The sequence below is a fragment of the Scyliorhinus torazame genome, chromosome 4 (assembly GCF_047496885.1).
Source record: "Scyliorhinus torazame isolate Kashiwa2021f chromosome 4, sScyTor2.1, whole genome shotgun sequence".
Classification (NCBI taxonomy): domain Eukaryota; kingdom Metazoa; phylum Chordata; class Chondrichthyes; order Carcharhiniformes; family Scyliorhinidae; genus Scyliorhinus; species Scyliorhinus torazame.
The window spans coordinates 370,992,085-371,011,899 of NC_092710.1; the positions used below are offsets into that span (position 1 = coordinate 370,992,085).

The 19,815-nt window shown below is 62.1% G+C and overlaps 1 protein-coding gene across 2 annotated transcripts in view; it reads right to left on the reverse strand.

The window, feature by feature from the left end:
• Positions 1–19,815, reverse strand: part of LOC140411787 (uncharacterized) — a 186,201-nt gene that overhangs the window by 16,237 nt on the left and 150,149 nt on the right. Inside the window, exon 1 of one of the 2 annotated variants that reach the window (XM_072500771.1) lies at positions 13,718–13,930. The exons of the other annotated variant lie outside the window; for it this stretch is intronic. Coding sequence (XP_072356872.1) covers positions 13,718–13,849 — 132 coding nt within the window. The 5' untranslated portion in view covers positions 13,850–13,930. Of the gene's footprint in view, positions 1–13,717; positions 13,931–19,815 lie in introns of those variants that run through there. 2 annotated transcript variants of the gene reach the window in all.

The window sequence follows — 19,815 nt, forward strand, 5'->3', positions numbered from 1 at the left end:
TGATGGGGGGGCTGTGCAGTGTGGTGGGGAGGGAGTGTGAGGGATGATGGGGGGGCTGTGCGGTGTGGTGGGGAGGGAGTGTGAGGGATGATGGGGGGGTTGTGCAGTGTGGTGGGGAGGGAGGGTGTGGGATGATGGGGGGGGGCTGTGCGGTGTGGTGGGGAGGGAGGGTGTGGGATGATGGGGGTGGGTGCAGTGTGGTGGGGAGGGAGGGTGAGGGATGATGGGGGGGCTGTGCAGTGTGGTGGGGAGGGAGGGTGAGGGGTGATGGGGGGGGCTGTGCGGTGTGGTGGGGAGAGAGGGTGAGGGGTGATGGGGGGGCTGTGCAGTGTGGTGGGGAGAGAGGGTGAGGGGTGATGGGGGGGAGGCTGTGCGGTGTGGTGGGGAAGGAGGGTGAGGGGTGATGGGGGGGGCTGTGCAGTGTGGTGGGGAGGGAGGGTGAGGGATGATGGGGGGGGCTGTGCAGTGTGGTGGGGAGGGAGGGTGATGGTTGATGGGGGGGGGGCTGTGCGGTGTGGTGTGGAGAGAGGGTGTGGGGTGATGGGGGGGGCTGTGCGGTGTGGTGGGGAGAGAGGGTGAGGGGTGATGGGGGGGGGCTGTGCAGTGTGGTGGGGAGGGAGGGTGAGCGATGATGGGGGGGGGCTGTGCGGTGTGGTGGGGAGGGAGGGTGAGGGATGATGTGGGGGCTGTGCAGTGTGGTGGGGAGGGAGGGTGAGCGATGATGGGGGGGGGCTGTGCGGTGTGGTGGGGAGGGAGGGTGAGGGGTGATGGGGGGGGGATGTGCGGTGTGGTGGGGAGGGAGGGTGAGGGATGATGGGGGGGGCTGTGCGGTGTGGTGGGGAGGGAGGGTGAGGGATGATGGGGGGGGGCTGTGCGGTGTGGTGGGGAGAGAGGGTGAGGGTTGATGGGGGGGGCTGTGCAGTGTGGTGGGGAGGAAGGGTGAGGGGTGATGGGGGGGCTGTGCGGTGTGGTGGGGAGAGAGGGTGAGGGGTGATGGGGGGGGGCTGTGCAGTGTGGTGGGGAGGGAGGGTGAGGGGTGATGGGGGGGCTGTGCGGTGCGGTGGGGAGGGAGGGTGTGGGTTGATGGGGGGGCTGTGCGGTGTGGTGGGGAGGGAGGGTGAGGGATGATGGGGTGGGAGCTGTGCGGTGTGGTGGGGAAGGAGGGTGAGGGATGATGGGGGGGCTGTGCAGTGTGGTGGGGAGAGAGGGTGAGGGGTGATGGGGGGGGCTGTGCAGTGTGGTGGGGAAGGAGGGTGAGGGATGATGGGGGGGGGCTGTGCGGTGTGGTGGGGAGAGAGGGTGAGGGGTGATGGGGGGGGCTGTGCAGTGTGGTGGGGAGAGAGGGTGAGGGGTGATGGGGGGGGGCTGTGCAGTGTGGTGGGGAGAGAGGGTGAGGGGTGATGGGGGGGCTGTGCGGTGTGGTGGGGAGAGAGGGTGAGGGGTGATGGGGGGGGGCTGTGCAGTGTGGTGGGGAGGGAGGGTGAGGGGTGATGGGGGGGGCTGTGCGGTGCGGTAGGGAGGGAGGGTGTGGGTTGATGGGGGGCTGTGCAGTGTGGTGGGGAGGGAGGGTGAGGGATGATGGGGGGGAGCTGTGCGGTGTGGTGGGGAAGGAGGGTGAGGGATGATGGGGGGGCTGTGCAGTGTGGTGGGGAGAGAGGGTGAGGGGTGATGGGGGGGGCTGTGCAGTGTGGTGGGGAAGGAGGGTGAGGGATGATGGGGGGGGGCTGTGCGGTGTGGTGGGGAGAGAGGGTGAGGGGTGATGGGGGGGGCTGTGCAGTGTGGTGGGGAGGAAGGGTGAGGGGTGATGGGGGGGCTGTGCGGTGTGGTGGGGAGAGAGGGTGAGGGGTGATGTGGGGGGGCTGTGCAGTGTGGTGGGGAGGGAGGGTGAGGGGTGATGGCGGGGGCTGTGCGGTGCGGTGGGGAGCGAGGGTGAGGGATGATGGGGGGGGGGGCTGTGCGGTGTGGTGGGGAGGGAGGGTGAGGGATGATGGGGGGGGAGCTGTGCGGTGTGGTGGGGAGGGAGGGTGAGGGATGATGGGGGGGGCTGTGCAGTGTGGTGGGGAGGGAGGGTGAGGGGTGATGGGGGGGCTGTGCAGTGTGGTGGGAAAGGAGGGTGAGGGATGATGGGGTGGCTGTGCAGTGTGGTGGGGAGGGAGGGTGAGGGATGATGGGGGGGGCTGTGCAGTGTGGTGGGGAGGGAGGGTGAGGGGTGATGGGGGGGGCTGTGCAGTGTGGTGGGGAAGGAGGGTGAGGGGTGATGGGGGTGGGGCTGTGCGGTGTGGTGGGGAGGGAGGGTGAGGGATGATGGGGGGGGGGCTGTGTGGTGTGGTGGGGAGGGAGTGTGAGGGATGATGGAGGGGGGGCTGTGCGGTGTGGTCGGGAGAGAGGGTGAGGGGTGATGGGGGGGCTGTGCAGTGTGGTGGGGAGGGAGGGTGAGGGATGATGTGGGGGGGGACTGTGCGGTGTGGTGGGGAAGGAGGGTGAGGGATGATGGGGGGGGGCTGTGCGGTGTGGTGGGGAGGGAGGGTGAGGGATGATGGGGGGGCTGTGCGGTGTGGTGGGGAAGGAGGGTGAGGGGTGATGGGGGAGCTGTGCGGTGTGGTGGGGAAGGAGGGTGAGGGGTGATGGGGGGGGCTGTGCGGTGTGGTGGGGAGGAAGGGTGAGGGGTGATGGGGGGGGCGCTGTGCAGTGTGGTGGGGAAGGAGGGTGTGGGATGATGGGGGGGCTGTGCAGTGTGGTGGGGAAGGAGGGTGAGGGATGATTGGGGGGCTGTGCAGTGTGGTGGGGAAGGAGGGTGAGGGGTAATGGGGGGGGCTGTGCGGTGTGGTGGGGAGGGAGGGTGAGGGATGATGGGGGGGGCTGTGCAGTGTGGTGGGGAAGGAGGGTGAGGGGTAATGGGGGGGGCTGTGCGGTGTGGTGGGGAGAGAGGGTGAGGGGTGATGGGGGGGCTGTGCAGTATGGTGGGGAGGGAGGGTGAGGGGTGATGGGGGGGCTGTGCGGTGTGGTGGGGAGGGAGGTTGAGGGATGATGGGGGGGGCTGTGCGGTGTGGTGGGGAGAGAGGGTGAGGGTTGATGGGGGGGGCTGTGCAGTGTGGTGGGGAGGGAGGGTGAGGGGTGATGGGGGGGCTGTGCAGTGTGGTGGGGAAGGAGGGTGAGGGATGATGGGGGGGGCTGTGCGGTGTGGTGGGGAGGGAGGATGTGGGATGATGGGCGGGTCTGTGCGGTGTGGTGGGGAGAGAGGGTGAGGGGTGATGGGGGGGGGCTGTGCAGTGTGGTGGGGAGAGAGGGTGAGGGGTGATGGGGGGGCTGTGCGGTGTGGTGGGGAGGGAGGGTGAGGGGTGATGGGGGGGGGCTGTGCGGTGTGGTGGGGAGAGAGGGTGAGGGATGATGGGGGGGGCTGTGCGGTGTGGTGGGGAGGGAGGCTGAGGGGTGATGGGGGGGGCTGTGCAGTGTGGTGGGGAGGGAGGGTGAGGGGTGATGGGGGGGGCTGTGCAGTGTGGTGGGGAGAGAGGGTGAGGGGTGATGGGGGGGAGGCTGTGCGGTGTGGTGGGGAAGGAGGGTGAGGGGTGATGGGGGGCTGTGCAGTGTGGTGGGGAGAGAGGGTGAGGGGTGATGGGGGGGAGGCTGTGCGGTGTGGTGGGGAGAGAGGGTGAGGGATGATGGGGGGGGGCTGTGCAGTGTGGTGGGGAGAGAGGGTGAGGGGTGATGGGGGGGAGGCTGTGCGGTGTGGTGGGGAGGGAGGGTAAGGGGTGATGGGGGGGGCTGTGCAGTGTGGTGGGGAGGGAGGGTGAGGGATGATGGGGGGGGCTGTGCAGTGTGGTGGGGAGGGAGGGTGATGGTTGATGGGGGGGGGGGCTGTGCGGTGTGGTGTGGAGAGAGGGTGTGGGGTGATGGGGGGGGCTGTGCGGTGTGGTGGGGAGAGAGGGTGAGGGGTGATGGGGGGGGCTGTGCAGTGTGGTGGGGAGGGAGGGTGAGCGATGATGGGGGGGGGCTGTGCGGTGTGGTGGGGAGGGAGGGTGAGGGATGATGGGGGGGCTGTGCAGTGTGGTGGGGAGGAAGGGTGAGGGGTGATGGGGGGGCTGTGCGGTGTGGTGGGGAGAGAGGGTGAGGGGTGATGGGGGGGCTGTGCAGTGTGGTGGGGAGGGAGGGTGAGGGGTGATGGGGGGGGCTGTGCGGTGTGGTGGGGAGGGAGGGTGAGGGATGATGGGGGGGGCTGTGCGGTGTGGTGGGGAGGGAGGGTGAGGGATGATGGGGGGGGGCTGTGCGGTGTGGTGGGGAGAGAGGGTGAGGGGTGATGGGGGGGGCTGTGCAGTGTGGTGGGGAGGAAGGGTGAGGGGTGATGGGGGGGCTGTGCGGTGTGGTGGGGAGAGAGGGTGAGGGGTGATGGGGGGGGGCCGTGCAGTGTGGTGGGGAGGGAGGGTGAGGGGTGATGGGGGGGGCTGTGCGGTGCGGTGGGGAGGGAGGGTGTGGGTTGATGGGGGGGCTGTGCGGTGTGGTGGGGAGGGAGGGTGAGGGATGATGGGGGGGGGCTGTGCGGTGTGGTGGGGAGGGAGGGTGAGGGATGATGGGGGGGGAGCTGTGCGGTGTGGTGGGGAAGGAGGGTGAGGGATGATGGGGGGGCTGTGCGGTGTGGTGGGGAGAGAGGGTGAGGGGTGATGGGGGGGGCTGTGCGGTGTGGTGGGGAAGGAGGGTGAGGGGTGATGGGGGGGGGCTGTGCGGTGTGGTGGGGAGAGAGGGTGAGGGGTGATGGGGGGGGCTGTGCAGTGTGGTGGGGAAGGAGGGTGAGGGATGATGTGGGGGGGGCTGTGCGGTGTGGTGGGGAGGGAGGGTGAGGGATGATGTGGGGGGGGACTGTGCGGTGTGGTGGGGAAGGAGGGTGAGGGATGATGGGGGGGGGCTGTGCGGTGTGGTGGGGAGGGAGGGTGAGGGATGATGGGGGGGCTGTGCGGTGTGGTGGGGAAGGAGGGTGAGGGGTGATGGGGGAGCTGTGCGGTGTGGTGGGGAAGGAGGGTGAGGGGTGATGGGGGGGGCTGTGCGGTGTGGTGGGGAAGGAGGGTGAGGGGTGATGGGTGGGGGCTGTGCAGTGTGGTGGGGAGGAAGGGTGAGGGGTGATGGGGGGGGCGCTGTGCAGTGTCGTGGGGAAGGAGGGTGTGGGATGATGGGGGGGGCTGTGCAGTGTGGTGGGGAAGGAGGGTGAGGGATGATGGGGGGGCTGTGCAGTGTGGTGGGGAAGGAGGGTGAGGTGTAATGGGGGGGGCTGTGCGGTGTGGTGGGGAGGGAGGGTGAGGGATGATGGGGGGAGCTGTGCAGTGTGGTGGGGAAGGAGGGTGAGGGGTAATGGGGGGGGCTGTGCGGTGTGGTGGGGAGAGAGGGTGAGGGGTGATGGGGGGGCTGTGCAGTATGGTGGGGAGGGAGGGTGAGGGGTGATGGGGGGGCTGTGCGGTGTGGTGGGGAGGGAGGTTGAGGGGTGATGGGGGGGGCTGTGCAGTGTGGTGGGGAAGGAGGGTGAGGGGTGATGGGGGGGGGCTGTGCAGTGTGGTGGGGAGAGAGGGTGAGGGGTGATGGGGGGGCTGTGCGGTGTGATGGGGAGAGAGGGTGAGGGGTGATGGGGGGGGGCTGTGCAGTGTGGTGGGGAGGGAGGGTGAGGGGTGATGGGGGGGGCTGTGCGGTGCGGTGGGGAGGGAGGGTGTGGGTTGATGGGGGGGCTGTGCGGTGTGGTGGGGAGGGAGGGTGAGGGATGATGGGGGGGGAGCTGTGCGGTGTGGTGGGGAAGGAGGGTGAGGGATGATGGGGGGGCTGTGCAGTGTGGTGGGGAGAGAGGGTGAGGGGTGATGGGGGGGGCTGTGCAGTGTGGTGGGGAAGGAGGGTGAGGGATGATGGGGGGGGGCTGTGCGGTGTGGTGGGGAGAGAGGGTGAGGGGTGATGGGGGGGGCTGTGCAGTGTGGTGGGGAGGGAGGGTGAGGGGTGATGGCGGGGGCTGTGCGGTGCGGTGGGGAGCGAGGGTGAGGGATGATGGGGGGGGGGCTGTGCGGTGTGGTGGGGAGGGAGGGTGAGGGATGATGGGGGGGGAGCTGTGCGGTGTGGTGGGGAGGGAGGGTGAGGGATGATGGGGGGGGCTGTGCAGTGTGGTGGGGAGGGTGGGTGAGGGGTGATGGGGGGGCTGTGCAGTGTGGTGGGAAAGGAGGGTGAGGGATGATGGGGTGGCTGTGCAGTGTGGTGGGGAGGGAGGGTGAGGGGTGATGGGGGGGGCTGTGCAGTGTGGTGGGGAAGGAGGGTGAGGGGTGATGGGGGTGGGGCTGTGCGGTGTGGTGGGGAGGGAGGATGAGGGATGATGGGGGGGGGGCTGTGTGGTGTGGTGGGGAGGGAGTGTGAGGGATGATGGAGGGGGGGCTGTGCGGTGTGGTCGGGAGAGAGGGTGAGGGGTGATGGGGGGGCTGTGCAGTGTGGTGGGGAGGGAGGGTGAGGGATGATGTGGGGGGGGACTGTGCGGTGTGGTGGGGAAGGAGGGTGAGGGATGATGGGGGGGGGCTGTGCGGTGTGGTGGGGAGGGAGGGTGAGGGATGATGGGGGGGCTGTGCGGTGTGGTGGGGAAGGAGGGTGAGGGGTGATGGGGGAGCTGTGCGGTGTGGTGGGGAAGGAGGGTGAGGGGTGATGGGGGGGGCTGTGCGGTGTGGTGGGGAGGAAGGGTGAGGGGTGATGGGGGGGGCGCTGTGCAGTGTGGTGGGGAAGGAGGGTGTGGGATGATGGGGGGGGCTGTGCAGTGTGGTGGGGAAGGAGGGTGAGGGATGATGGGGGGGCTGTGCAGTGTGGTGGGGAAGGAGGGTGAGGGGTAATGGGGGGGGCTGTGCGGTGCGGTGGGGAGGGAGGGTGAGGGATGATGGGGGGGGCTGTGCAGTGTGGTGGGGAAGGAGGGTGAGGGGTAATGGGGGGGGCTGTGCGGTGTGGTGGGGAGAGAGGGTGAGGGGTGATGGGGGGGCTGTGCAGTATGGTGGGGAGGGAGGGTGAGGGGTGATGGGGGGGGTTGTGCGGTGTGGTGGGGAGGGAGGTTGAGGGATGATGGGGGGGGCTGTGCGGTGTGGTGGGGAGAGAGGGTGAGGGTTGATGGGGGGGGGGCTGTGCAGTGTGGTGGGGAGGGAGGGTGAGGGGTGATGGGGGGGCTGTGCAGTGTGGTGGGGAAGGAGGGTGAGGGATGATGGGGGGGGCTGTGCGGTGTGGTGGGGAGGGAGGATGTGGGATGATGGGCGGGTCTGTGCGGTGTGGTGGGGAGAGAGGGTGAGGGGTGATGGGGGGGGCTGTGCAGTGTGGTGGGGAGAGAGGGTGAGGGGTGATGGGGGGGCTGTGCGGTGTGGTGGGGAGGGAGGGTGAGGGGTGATGGGGGGGGGCTGTGCGGTGTGGTGGGGAGAGAGGGTGAGGGATGATGGGGGGGGCTGTGCGGTGTGGTGGGGAGGGAGGGTGAGGGGTGATGGGGGGGGCTGTGCAGTGTGGTGGGGAGAGAGGGTGAGGGGTGATGGGGGGGAGGCTGTGCGGTGTGGTGGGGAAGGAGGGTGAGGGGTGATGGGGGGGCTGTGCAGTGTGGTGGGGAGAGAGGGAAAGGGGTGATGGGGGGAGGCTGTGCGGTGTGGTGGGGAGAGAGGGTGAGGGGTGATGGGGGGGCTGTGCAGTGTGGTGGGGAGAGAGGGTGAGGGGTGATGGGGGGGCTGTGCAGTGTGGTGGGGAGAGAGGGTGAGGGGTGATGGGGGGAGGCTGTGCGGTGTGGTGGGGAGGGAGGGTGAGGGGTGATGGGGGGGGCTGTGCAGTGTGGTGGGGAGGGAGGGTGAGGGATGCTGGGGGGGGCTGTGCAGTGTGGTGGGGAGGGAGGGTGATGGTTGATGGGGGGGGGCTGTGCGGTGTGGTGTGGAGAGAGGGTGTGGGGTGATGGGGGGGGCTGTGCGGTGTGGTGGGGAGAGAGGGTGAGGGGTGATTGGGGGGGCTGTGCAGTGTGGTGGGGAGGGAGGGTGAGCGATGATGGGGGGGGGCTGTGCGGTGTGGTGGGGAGGGAGGGTGAGGGATGATGGGGGGGCTGTGCAGTGTGGTGGGGAGGAAGGGTGAGGGGTGATGGGGGGGCTGTGCGGTGTGGTGGGGAGAGAGGGTGAGGGGTGATGGGGGGGGGCAGTGCAGTGTGGTGGGGAGGGAGGGTGAGGGGTGATGGGGGGGGCTGTGCGGTGTGGTGGGGAGGGAGGGTGAGGGATGATGGGGGGGGCTGTGCGGTGTGGTGGGGAGGGAGTGTGAGGGATGATGGGGGGGGGGCTGTGCGGTGTGGTGGGGAGAGAGGGTGAGGGGTGATGGGGGGGGCTGTGCAGTGTGGTGGGGAGGAAGGGTGAGGGGTGATGGGGGGGCTGTGCGGTGTGGTGGGGAGAGAGGGTGAGGGGTGATGGGGGGGGGCTGTGCAGTGTGGTGGGGAGGGAGGGTGAGGGGTGATGGGGGGGGCTGTGCGGTGCGGTGGGGAGGGAGGGTGTGGGTTGATGGGGGGGCTGTGCGGTGTGGTGGGGAGGGAGGGTGAGGGATGATGGGGGGGGCTGTGCGGTGTGGTGGGGAGGGAGGGTCAGGGATGATGGGGGGGGAGCTGTGCGGTGTGGTGGGGAAGGAGGGTGAGGGATGATGGGGGGGCTGTGCGATGTGGTGGGGAGAGAGGGTGAGGGGTGATGGGGGGGGCTGTGCGGTGTGGTGGGGAAGGAGGGTGAGGGGTGATGGGGGGGGGCTGTGCGGTGTGGTGGGGAGAGAGGGTGAGGGGTGATGGGGGGGGCTGTGCAGTGTGGTGGGGAGGAAGGGTGAGGGGTGATCGGGGGGCTGTGCAGTGTGGTGGGGAGAGAGGGTGAGGGGTGATGGGGGGGGCTGTGCAGTGTGGTGGGGAGGGAGGGTGAGGGGTGATGGCGGGGGCTGTGCGGTGCGGTGGGGAGCGAGGGTGAGGGATGATGGGGGGGGGGCTGTGCGGTGTGGTGGGGAGGGAGGGTGAGGGATGATGGGGGGGGAGCTGTGCGGTGTGGTGGGGAGGGAGGGTGAGGGATGATGGGGGGGGCTGTGCAGTGTGGTGGGGAGGGAGGGTGAGGGGTGATGGGGGGGCTGTGCAGTGTGGTGGGATAGGAGGGTGAGGGATGATGGGGTGGCTGTGCAGTGTGGTGGGGAGGGAGGGTGAGGGGTGATGGGGGGGGCTGTGCAGTGTGGTGGGGAGGAAGGGTGAGGGGTGATGGGGGGGGCGCTGTGCAGTGTGGTGGGGAAGGAGGGTGTGGGATGATGGGGGGTCTGTGCAGTGTGGTGGGGAAGGAGGGTGAGGGATGATGGGGGGGCTGTGCAGTGTGGTGGGGAAGGAGGGTGAGGGGTAATGGGGGGGGGCTGTGCGGTGTGGTGGGGAGGGAGGGTGAGGGATGATGGGGGGGGCTGTGCAGTGTGGTGGGGAAGGAGGGTGAGGGGTAATGGGGGGGGCTGTGCGGTGTGGTGGGGAGAGAGGGTGAGGGGTGATGGGGGGGGCTGTGCAGTATGGTGGGGAGGGAGGGTGAGGGGTGATGGGGGGGCTGTGCGGTGTGGTGGGGAGGGAGGTTGAGGGATGATGGGGGGGCTGTGCGGTGTGGTGGGGAGAGAGGGTGAGGGTTGATGGGGGGGGGCTGTGCAGTGTGGTGGGGAGGGAGGGTGAGGGGTGATGGGGGGGCTGTGCAGTGTGGTGGGGAAGGAGGGTGAGGGATGATGGGGGGGGCTGTGCGGTGTGGTGGGGAGGGAGGATGTGGGATGATGGGCGGGTCTGTGCGGTGTGGTGGGGAGAGAGGGTGAGGGGTGATGGGGGGGGGCTGTGCAGTGTGGTGGGGAGAGAGGGTGAGGGGTGATGGGGGGGGCTGTGCGGTGTGGTGGGGAGGGAGGGTGAGGGGTGATGGGGGGGGGCTGTGCGGTGTGGTGGGGAGAGAGGGTGAGGGATGATGGGGGGGCTGTGCAGTGTGGTGGGGACGGAGGGTGCGGGATGATGGGGGGGGCTGTGCGGTGTGGTGGGGAGGGAGGCTGTGGGATGATGGGGGGGCTGTGCAGTGTGGTGGGGAGAGAGGGTGTGGGATGATGGGGGGGGGCTGTGCAGTGTGGTGGGGAGAGAGGGTGAGGGATGATGGGGGGGGCTCTGCAGTGTGGTGGGGAGGGAGGGTGAGGGATGATGGGGGGGACTGTGCAGTGTGGTGGGGAGGGAGGGTGATGGGTGATGGGAGGGGGCTGTGCGGTGTGGTGGGGAGAGAGGGTGTGGGGTGATGGGGGGGCTGTGCAGTGTGGTGGGGAGGGAGGGTGAGGGATGATGGGGGGGGCTGTGCAGTGTGGTGGGGAGGGAGGGTGAGGGATGATGGGGGGGCTGTGCAGTGTGGTGGGGAGGGAGGGTGAGGGCTGATGGGGGGGGCTGTGCAGTGTGGTGGGGAGGGAGGGTGAGGGATGATGGGGGGGGCTGTGCAGAGTGGTGGGGAGAAAGGGTGAGGGATGATGGGGGGGGGCTGTGCAGTGTGGTGGGGAAGGAGGGTGAGGGATGATGGGGGGGGCTGTGCAGTGTGGTGGGGAGAAAGGGTGAGGGGTGATGGGGGGGGCTGTGCAGTGTGGTGGGGAGGGAGGGTGAGGGGTGATGGGGGGGGCTGTGCGGTGTGGTGGGGAGGGAGGGTGAGGGATGATGGGGGGGGTGCGGTGTGGCGGGGAGGGAGGGTGAGGGATGATGGGGGGGCTGTGCAGTGTGGTGGGGAAGGAGGGTGAGGGGTGATGGGGGGGGCGGTGCGGTGTGGTGGGGAAGGAGGGTGAGGGATGATGGGGGGGGGCTGTGCGGTGTGGTGGGGTGAGAGGGTGAGGGGTGATGGGGGGGGGGCTGTGCAGTGTGGTGGGGAGGGAGGGTGAAGGGTGATGGGGGGGGCTGTGCGGTGTGGTGGGGAGAGAGGGTCAGGGGTGATGGGGGGGGGCTGTGCAGTGTGGTGGGGAGGGAGGGTGAGGGGTGATGGGGGGGCTGTGCGGTGTGGTGGGGAGGGAGGGTGAGGGATGATGGGGGGGGCTGTGCGGTGTGGTGGGGAGGGAGGGTGAGGGATGATGGGGGGGCTGTGCGGTGTGGTGGGGAGGGAGGGTGTGGGATGATGGGGGGGCTGTGCGGTATGGTGGGGAGGGAGTGTGAGGGATGTTGGGGGGGGCTGTGCGGTGTGGTGGGGAGAGAGGGTGAGGGATGATGGGGGGGCTGTGCGGTGTGGTGGGGAGAGAGGGTGAGGGATGTTGGGGGGGGGCTGTGCGGTGTGGTGGGGGGAGAGGGTGAGGGATGATGTGGGGGGGCTGTGCGGTGTGGTGGGGAGGGAGGGTGAGGTATGATGGGGGGGCTGTGCAGTGTGGTGGGGAGGGAGGGTGAGGGGTGATGGGGGGGCTGTGCAGTGTGGTGGGGAAGGAGGGTGAGGGATGATGGGGGGGGCTGTGCGGTGTGGTGGGGAGGGAGGGTGAAGGGTGTGGGGGGGGCTGTGCAGTGTGGTGTGGAAGGAGGGTGAGGGGTGATGGGGGGGGGCTGTGCGGTGTGGTGGGGTGGGAGGGTGAGGGGTGATGGGGGGGCTCTGCGGTGAGGTGGGGAAGGAGGGTGAGGGGTGATGGGGGGGGGCTGTGCAGTGTGGTGGGGAAGGAGGGTGAGGGGTGATGGGGGGGCTGTGCGGTGTGGTGGGGAGAGAGCGTGTGGGGTGATGGGGGGGGCTGTGCAGTGTGGTGGGGAGGGAGGGTGAGGGGTGATGGGGGGGGCTGTGCAGTGTGGTGGGGAGGGAGGGTGAGGGCTGATGGGGGGGGCTGTGTGGTGTGGTGGGGAGGGAGGGTGAGGGCTGATGGGGGGGGGAGCTGTGCAGTGTGGTGGGGAGAGAGGGTGAGGGATGATGGGGGGGGACTGTGGTGTGTGGTGGGGCAGGAGGGTGAGGGGTGATGGGGGGGCTGTGCAGTGTAGTGGGGAGGGAGGGTGAGGGCTGATGGGGGGGCTGTGCAGTGTGGTGGGGAGAGAGGGTGAGGGGTGATGGGGGTGTGTGCGGTGTGGTGGGGAGAGAGGGTGAGGGGTGATGGGGGGTGTGCGGTGTGGTGGGGAGAGAGGGTGAGGGGTGATGGGGGGGCTGTGCAGTGTGGTGGGGAGGGAGGGTGAGGGCTGATGGGGTGGGGCTGTGCAGTGTGGTGGGGAGAGAGGGTGAGGGATGATGGGGGGGCTGTGCGGTGTGGTGGGGAGAGAGGGTGAGGGATGATGCGGGGAGCTGTGCAGTGTGGTGGGGAGGGAGGGTGAGGGATGATGAGGGGGCTGTGCGGTGTGGTGGGGAGAGAGGCTGAGGGATGATGGGGGGGGGCTGTGCAGTGTGGTGGGGAGTGAGGGTGTGGGATGATGGGGGGGGGCTGTGCGGTGTGGTGGGGAGGGAGGGTGAGGGCTGATTGGGGGGGGGCTGTGCAGTGTGGTGGGGAGTGAGGGTGAGGGATGATGGGGGGGGCTGTGCGGTGTGGTGGGGAGAGACGGTGTGGGATGATGGGGGGGGCTGTGCGGTGGGGAGGGAGGGTGAGGGCTGATGGGGGGGGGGGGCTGTGGATGGGCTCAGTTGGTCACTACTATCTCGGCCCAGGTGTGGTGGGCCTCACCAATGGGGCAAACGCTCCGATGTGACTCCCGGGGAGAGAGAATCCCGGGAGTGCAGAGCAAAGGGGTCATTCCCATCCATTCCCATTTATTTATGCTCCCGCTGGCGTGCGACATGGAACCCGTTCCCACCGTCACTGAGGGGTCAGAGCATCGCGTTCCCGTTGTCACCAATCCCAATGTTACCCCAATTCTCCGTCCCATTGGGGAACACATCCCGGATATCCCGGGCCGCAGAATCCAGCCCTCCCAGTCACAGAATCATCCCTCCACCACCCTCAGCTTCCTGCCTCTCTGCCAATTGTGGGTCCAATGTGTCTCTTTGCCTTGGTCCCATGGGCCCTGACTGGACCAGTCTGCCACGAGGGACCCTATCAAAAGCCTGGCTAAAGCCCATATCGACCACTCCAAATGCATTCCCCTCATCAACACTCCTGCTCACCGCCTCAAATAATTCAACTGTGTTTGTCAAGAAAGGCCTTCCACGCTGACTATCCCTGATTAATCCGTGTCTAAAGTACAGATAGATTCTGTCCCTCAGAATACTTTCCTGATCCCAGCCTTGAATTTAGAAATCATTAACTGTGTGAGTGCCGGGTCCCGGGATGTGTGAACCGCCCGGGGCAGATATTTCACTGTTTATTCCAGTTCACACACTCAGCATTGACAACCCTCCCTGACTGAGTCAGACAGATGTTTGACAGTAAAGAGAGTAAAGGGGACTCGACCCAATAACACAGGCATTAAATAATTTCCATTGGTACGAATGTTACAGAATGCAGTAAACTCTGAAGGGCAGCACGGTAGCACAGTGGTTAGCACAGTTGCTTCACAGCGCCAGGGTCCCAGGTTCGATTCCCGACTTGGCGCACTGTCTGTACGTTCTCCCTGTGTCTGCGTGGGTTTCCTCCGGGCGCTCCGGTTTCCTCCCACAAGTCCCGAAAAACGTGCCATTAGGTGAATTGGACATTCTGAATTCTCCCTCTGTGACCCGAACAGGCGCCAGAATGTGGCGACTAGGGGCTTTTCACAGTAACTACATTGCAGTGTTAATGTCAGCCTACCTGTGACACTAATAAAGATTATTCTTGTTCTAATTATCCTTACCTTTTCCTGAATGAATACTGCGGGTTTCAGGCAGTCATTTTCTCCACAGACCCCGATCACCTCGTCTACCGCATCCTGTGCAGCGAGTTGGTTCCAGAAGAGGACAGACACGGTTAAGAAGATTCTCAGCATCTTGGTGTCGGTACAGGTCACTGGTGAATTCACTGAATGACCCTCAGCACCTTCAGCTCGATCTGCAGTTTGAGCAGAGAGCTCAGGGATTTTTATACAGTTTTAAGGGGCTGATTTTGAATAAGATTTAGCTACGGGAACATCAGATGTTGAAGAACCGCCCAGCTTATTAACTATGGAAATGTTTTTTGGTGTTTTGATCACAGCCTGGAATTTAGAAACCATTTAGAAATATTTAGGTATCACAGTGGTTAACACTGTTGCTTCACTGCTCCAGTGTCCCTGGTTTGATTCCCGGCTTGGGTCACTGTCTGTGTGGAGTCTGCACGTTCTCCCCGTGTCTGCGTGGGTTTCCTCCGGGTGCTCCGGTTTCCTCCCACAAGTCCCGAAAGACATGCTGTTAGTGAATTGGCCATTCTGAATTCTCCCTCAGTGTACCCGAACAGGCGCCGTAATGTGGCGACAAGGACTTTTCACAGTAAATTCATTGCAGTGTTAATGTAAGCCTGTATGTAACAATAATAAAGATTATTATTATCTCTGTGATGCCGTTTACCGAGAAATGTGAACCGCCCGGGGCAGATATTTCACGATTGATTCCAGTTCACACACTCAGCATTGTCCCCCTGCCTGAGTGAGACAGGAAATGTGAACCGCCCGGGGCAGATATTTCACTATTGATTCCAGTTCACACACTCAGCATTGTCCCCCCTGCCTGAGTTAGACAGGAAATGTGAACCGTCCGGGGCAGATATTTCACTATTGATTCCAGTTCACACACTCAGCATTGACCCTCCTGCCTGAGTTAGACAGGAAATGTGAACCGCCCGGGGCAGATATTTCACTATTGATTACAGTACACACACTCAGCATTGACCCCCCTGCCTGAGTTAGACAGGAAATGTGAACCGCCCGGGGCAGATATTTCACTATTGATTCCAGTTCACACACTCAGCATTGACCCCCATGCCGGAGTTAGACAGGAAATGTGAACCGCCCGGGGCAGATATTTCACTATTGATTCCAGTTCACACACTCAGCATTGTCCCCCCTGCCTGAGTTAGACAGGAAATGTGAACCGCCCGGGGCAGATATTTCACTATTGATTCCAGTTCACACACTCAGCATTGACCCCCCTGCCTGAGTTAGACAGGAAATGTGAACCGCCCGGGGCAGATATTTCTCTATTGATTCCAGTTCACACACTCAGCATTGACCCCCTTGCCTGAGTTAGACAGGAAATGTGAACCGCACGGGGCAGATATTTCACTGTTGATTCCAGTTCACACAATCAGCATTGACCCCCCTGCCTGAGTTACACAGGAAATGTGAACCGCCCGGGACAGATATTTCACTATTGATTCCAGTTCACACACTCAGCATTGACCCTCCTGCCTGAGTTAGACAGGAAATGTGAACCGCCCGGGGCAGATATTTCACTATTGATTCCAGTTCACACACTCAGCATTGACCCCCCTGCCTGAGTTAGACAGGAAATGTGAACCGCCCGGGGCAGATATTTCACTTTTGATTCCAGTTCACACACTCAGCATTGGTCCCCCTGCCTGAGTAAGACAGGAAATGTGAACCGCCCGGGGCAGATATTTCACTATTGATTCCATTTCACACACTCAGCATTGATCCCCCTGCCTGAGTGAGACAGGAAATGTGAACTGCCCGGGGCAGATATTTCACTATTGATTCCAGTTCACACACTCAGTATTGATCCCCAGCCTGAGTTAGACAGGAAATGTGAACCGCCCAGGGCAGATATTTCACTATTGATTCCAGTTCACACACTCAGCATTGGTCCCCCTGCCTGAGTTAGACAGGAAATGTGAACCGCCCGGGGCAGATATTTCACTATTGATTCCAGTTCACACACTCAGCATTGATCCCCCTGCCTGAGTTAGATAGGAAATGTGAACCGCCCGGGGCAGATATTTCACGACTGATTCCAGTTCACACACTCAGCATTGAGCCCCCTGCCTGAGTTAGACAGGAAATGTGAACCGCCCGGGGCAGATATTTCACTATTGATTCCAGTTCACACACTCAGCATTGATCCCCCTGCCTGAGTTAGACAGGAAATGTGAACCGCCCGGGGCAGATATTTCACTATTGATTCCAGTTCACACACTCAGCATTGATCACCCTGCCTGAGTGAGACAAGAAATGTGAACCGCCCGGGGCAGATATTTCACTATTGATTCCAGTTCACACACTCAGCATTGACCCCCCTGCCTGAGTTAGATAGGAAATGTGAACCGCCCGGGGCAGATATTTCACGACTGATTCCAGTTCACACACTCAGCATTGACCCCCCTGCCTGAGATAGACAGGAAATGTGAACCGTCCAGGGCAGATATTTCACTATTGATTCCAGTTCACACACTCAGCATTGACCCCCCTGCCTGAGTTAGACAGGAAATGTGAACCTCCCGAGACAGATATTTCACAATTGATTCCAGTTCACACACTCAGCATTGACCCCCCTGCATTAGTTAGACAGGAAATGTGAACCGCCCGGGGCAGATATTTCACTATTGATTCCAGTTCACACACTCAGCATTGACCCCCGTGCCTGAGCTCGACAGGAAATGTGAACCGCCCGGGGCAGATATTTCACTATTGATTCCAGTTCACACACTCAGCATTGACCCCCCTGCCTGAGTTAGACAGGAAATGTGAACCGCCCGAGGCAGATATTTCACTATTGATTTCAGTTCACACACTCAGCATTGACCCCCCTGCCTGAGTTAGACAGGAAATGTGAACCGCCCGGGGCAGATATTTCACTATTGATTCCAGTTCACACACTCAGCATTGACGCCCCTGCCTGAGTTAGACAGGAAATGTGAACCGCCCGGGGCAGATATTTCACAATTGATTCCAGATCACACACTCAGCATTGACGCCCCTGCCTGAGTTAGACAGAAAATGTGAACCGCCCGGGGCAGATATTTCACTATTGATTCCAGTTCACACACTCAGCATTGACGCCCCTGCCTGAGTTAGACAGGAAATGTGAACCGCCCGGGGCAGATATTTCACTATTGATTCCAGTTCACACACTCAGCATTGACCCCCCTGCTGAGTTAGACAGGAAATGTGAACCGCTCGGGGCAGATATTTCACTATTGATTCCAGTTCACACACTCAGCATTGGTCCCCCTGCCTGATGTTAGACCAGAAATGTGAACCGCCCGGGGCAGATATTTCACTATTGATTCCATTTCACACACTCAGCATTGACCCCCCTGCCTGAGTTAGACAGGAAATGTGAACCGCCCGGGGCAGATATTTCACTATTGATTCCAGTTCACACACTCAACATTGACCCCCGTGCCTGAGCTCGACAGGAAATGTGAACCGTCCGGGGCAGATATTTCTCTATTGATTCCAATTCACACACTCAGCATTGACCCGCCTGCCTGAGTTAGACAGGAAATGTGAACCGCACGGGGCAGATATTTCACTATTGATTCCAGTTCACACACTCAGCATTGACCCACCTGCCTGAGTTAGACAGGAAATGTGAACCGCCCGAGGTAGATATTTCACTATTGATTTCAGTTCACACACTCAGCATTGACCCCCCTGCCTGAGTTAGACAGGAAATGTGAACCGCCCGAGGCAGATATTTCACTATTGATTTCAGTTCACACACTCAGCATTGACCCCCCTGCCTGAGTCAGACAGGAAATGTGAACAGCCCGGGCAGATATTTCACTATTGAATCCAGTTCACACACTCAGCATTGACCCCCCTGCCTGAGTTAGACAGGAAATGTGAACCGCCCGGGGCAGATATTTCACTATTGATTCCAGTTCACACACTCAGCATTGACGCCCCTGCCTGAGTTAGACAGGAAATGTGAACCGCCCGAGGCAGATATTTCACTATTGATTCCAGTTCACACACTCAGCATTGACCCCCCTGTCTGAGTTAGACAGAAAATGTGAACCGCCCGGGGCAGATATTTCACTATTGATTCCAGTTCACACACTCAGCATTGACGCCCCTGCCTGAGTTAGACAGGAAATGTGAACCGCCCGGGGCAGATATTTCACTATTGATTCCAGTTCACACACTCAGCATTGACGCCCCTGCCTGAGTTAGACAGGAAATGTGAACCGCCCGGGGCAGATATTTCACTATTGATTCCAGTTCACACACTCAGCATTGACGCCCCTGCCTGAGTTAGACAGGAAATGTGAACCGCCCGGGGCAGATATTTCACAATTGATTCCAGATCACACATTCAGCATTGACCCCCCTGCCTGAGTTAGACAGGAAATGTGAACCGCCCGGGGCAGATGTTTCACTATTGATTCCAGTTCACACACTCAGCATTGATCCCCCTGCCTGAGTTAGACAGGAAATGTGAACCGCCCGGGGCAGATATTTCACTATTGATTCCAGTTCACACACTCAGCATTGATCCCCCTGCCTGAGTTAGACAGTAAATGTGAACCGCCCGGGACAGAAATTTCACTATTGATTCCAGTTCACACACTCAGCATTGATCCCCCTGCCTGAGTTAGACAGGAAATGTGAACCGTCCAGGGCAGATATTTCACTATTGATTCCAATTCACATACTCAGCATTGACCCCCCTCCCTGAGTTAAACAGGAAATGTGAACCGCCCGGGGCAGATATTTCACGATTGATTCCAGTTCACACACTCAGCATTGGTCCCCCTGCCTGAGTTAGACAGGAAATGTGAACCGCACGGGGCAGATATTTCACTATTGATTCCAGTTCACACACTCAGCATTGATCACCCTGCCTGAGTTAGACCAGAAATGTGAACCGCCCGGGGCAGATATTTCACTATTGATTCCATTTCACACACTCAGCATTGACCCCCGTGCCTGAGTTAGACAGGAAATGTGAACCGCCCGGGGCAGATGTTTCACTATTGATTCCAGATCACACATTCAGCATTGACCCCCCTGCCTGAGTTAGGCAGGAAATGTGAACCGCCCGGGGCAGATGTTTCACTATTGATTCCAGTTCACACACTCAGCATTGATCCCCCTGCTTGAGTTAGACAGGAAATGTGAACCGCCCGGGGCAGATATTTCACAATTGATTCCAGATCACACATTCAGCATTGACCCCCCTGCCTGAGTTAGGCAGGAAATGTGAACCGCCCGGGGCAGATGTTTCACTATTGATTCCAGTTCACACACTCAGCATTGATCCCCCTGCCTGAGTTAGACAGGAAATGTGAACCGCCCGGGGCAGATATTTCACTATTGATTCCAGTTCACACACTCAGCATTGATCCCCCTGCCTGAGTTAGACAGGAAATGTGAACCGCCCGGGACAGAAATTTCACTATTGATTCCAGTTCACACACTCAGCATTGATCCCCCTGCCTGAGTTAGACAGGAAATTTGAACCGCCCGGGTCAGATATTTCACTATTGATTCCAGTTCACACACTCAGCATTGATCCCCTTGCCTGAGTTAGACAGGAAATGTGAACCGCCCGGGGCAGATATTTCACTATTGATTCCAGTTCACACACTCAGCATTGACCCCCCTGCCTGAGTTAGACAGGAAATGTGAACCGTCCAGGGCATATATTTCACTATTGATTCCAGTTCACACACTCAGCATTGACCCCCCTGCCTGAGTTAGACAGGAAATGTGAACCGACCGGGGCAGATATTTCACTATTGATTCCAGTTCACTCACTCAGCATTGACCCCCCTGCCTGAGTTAGACAGGAAATGTGAACCGCCCGGGGCAGATATTTCACTATTGATTCCAGTTCACACACTCAGCATTGATCCCCTTGCCTGAGTTAGACAGGAAATGTGAACCGCCCGGGGCAGATATTTCACTATTGATTCCAGTTCACACACTCAGCATTGACCCCCCTGCCTGAGTTAGACAGGAAATGTGAACCGCCCGGGGCAGATATTTCACTATTGATTCCAGTTCACACACTC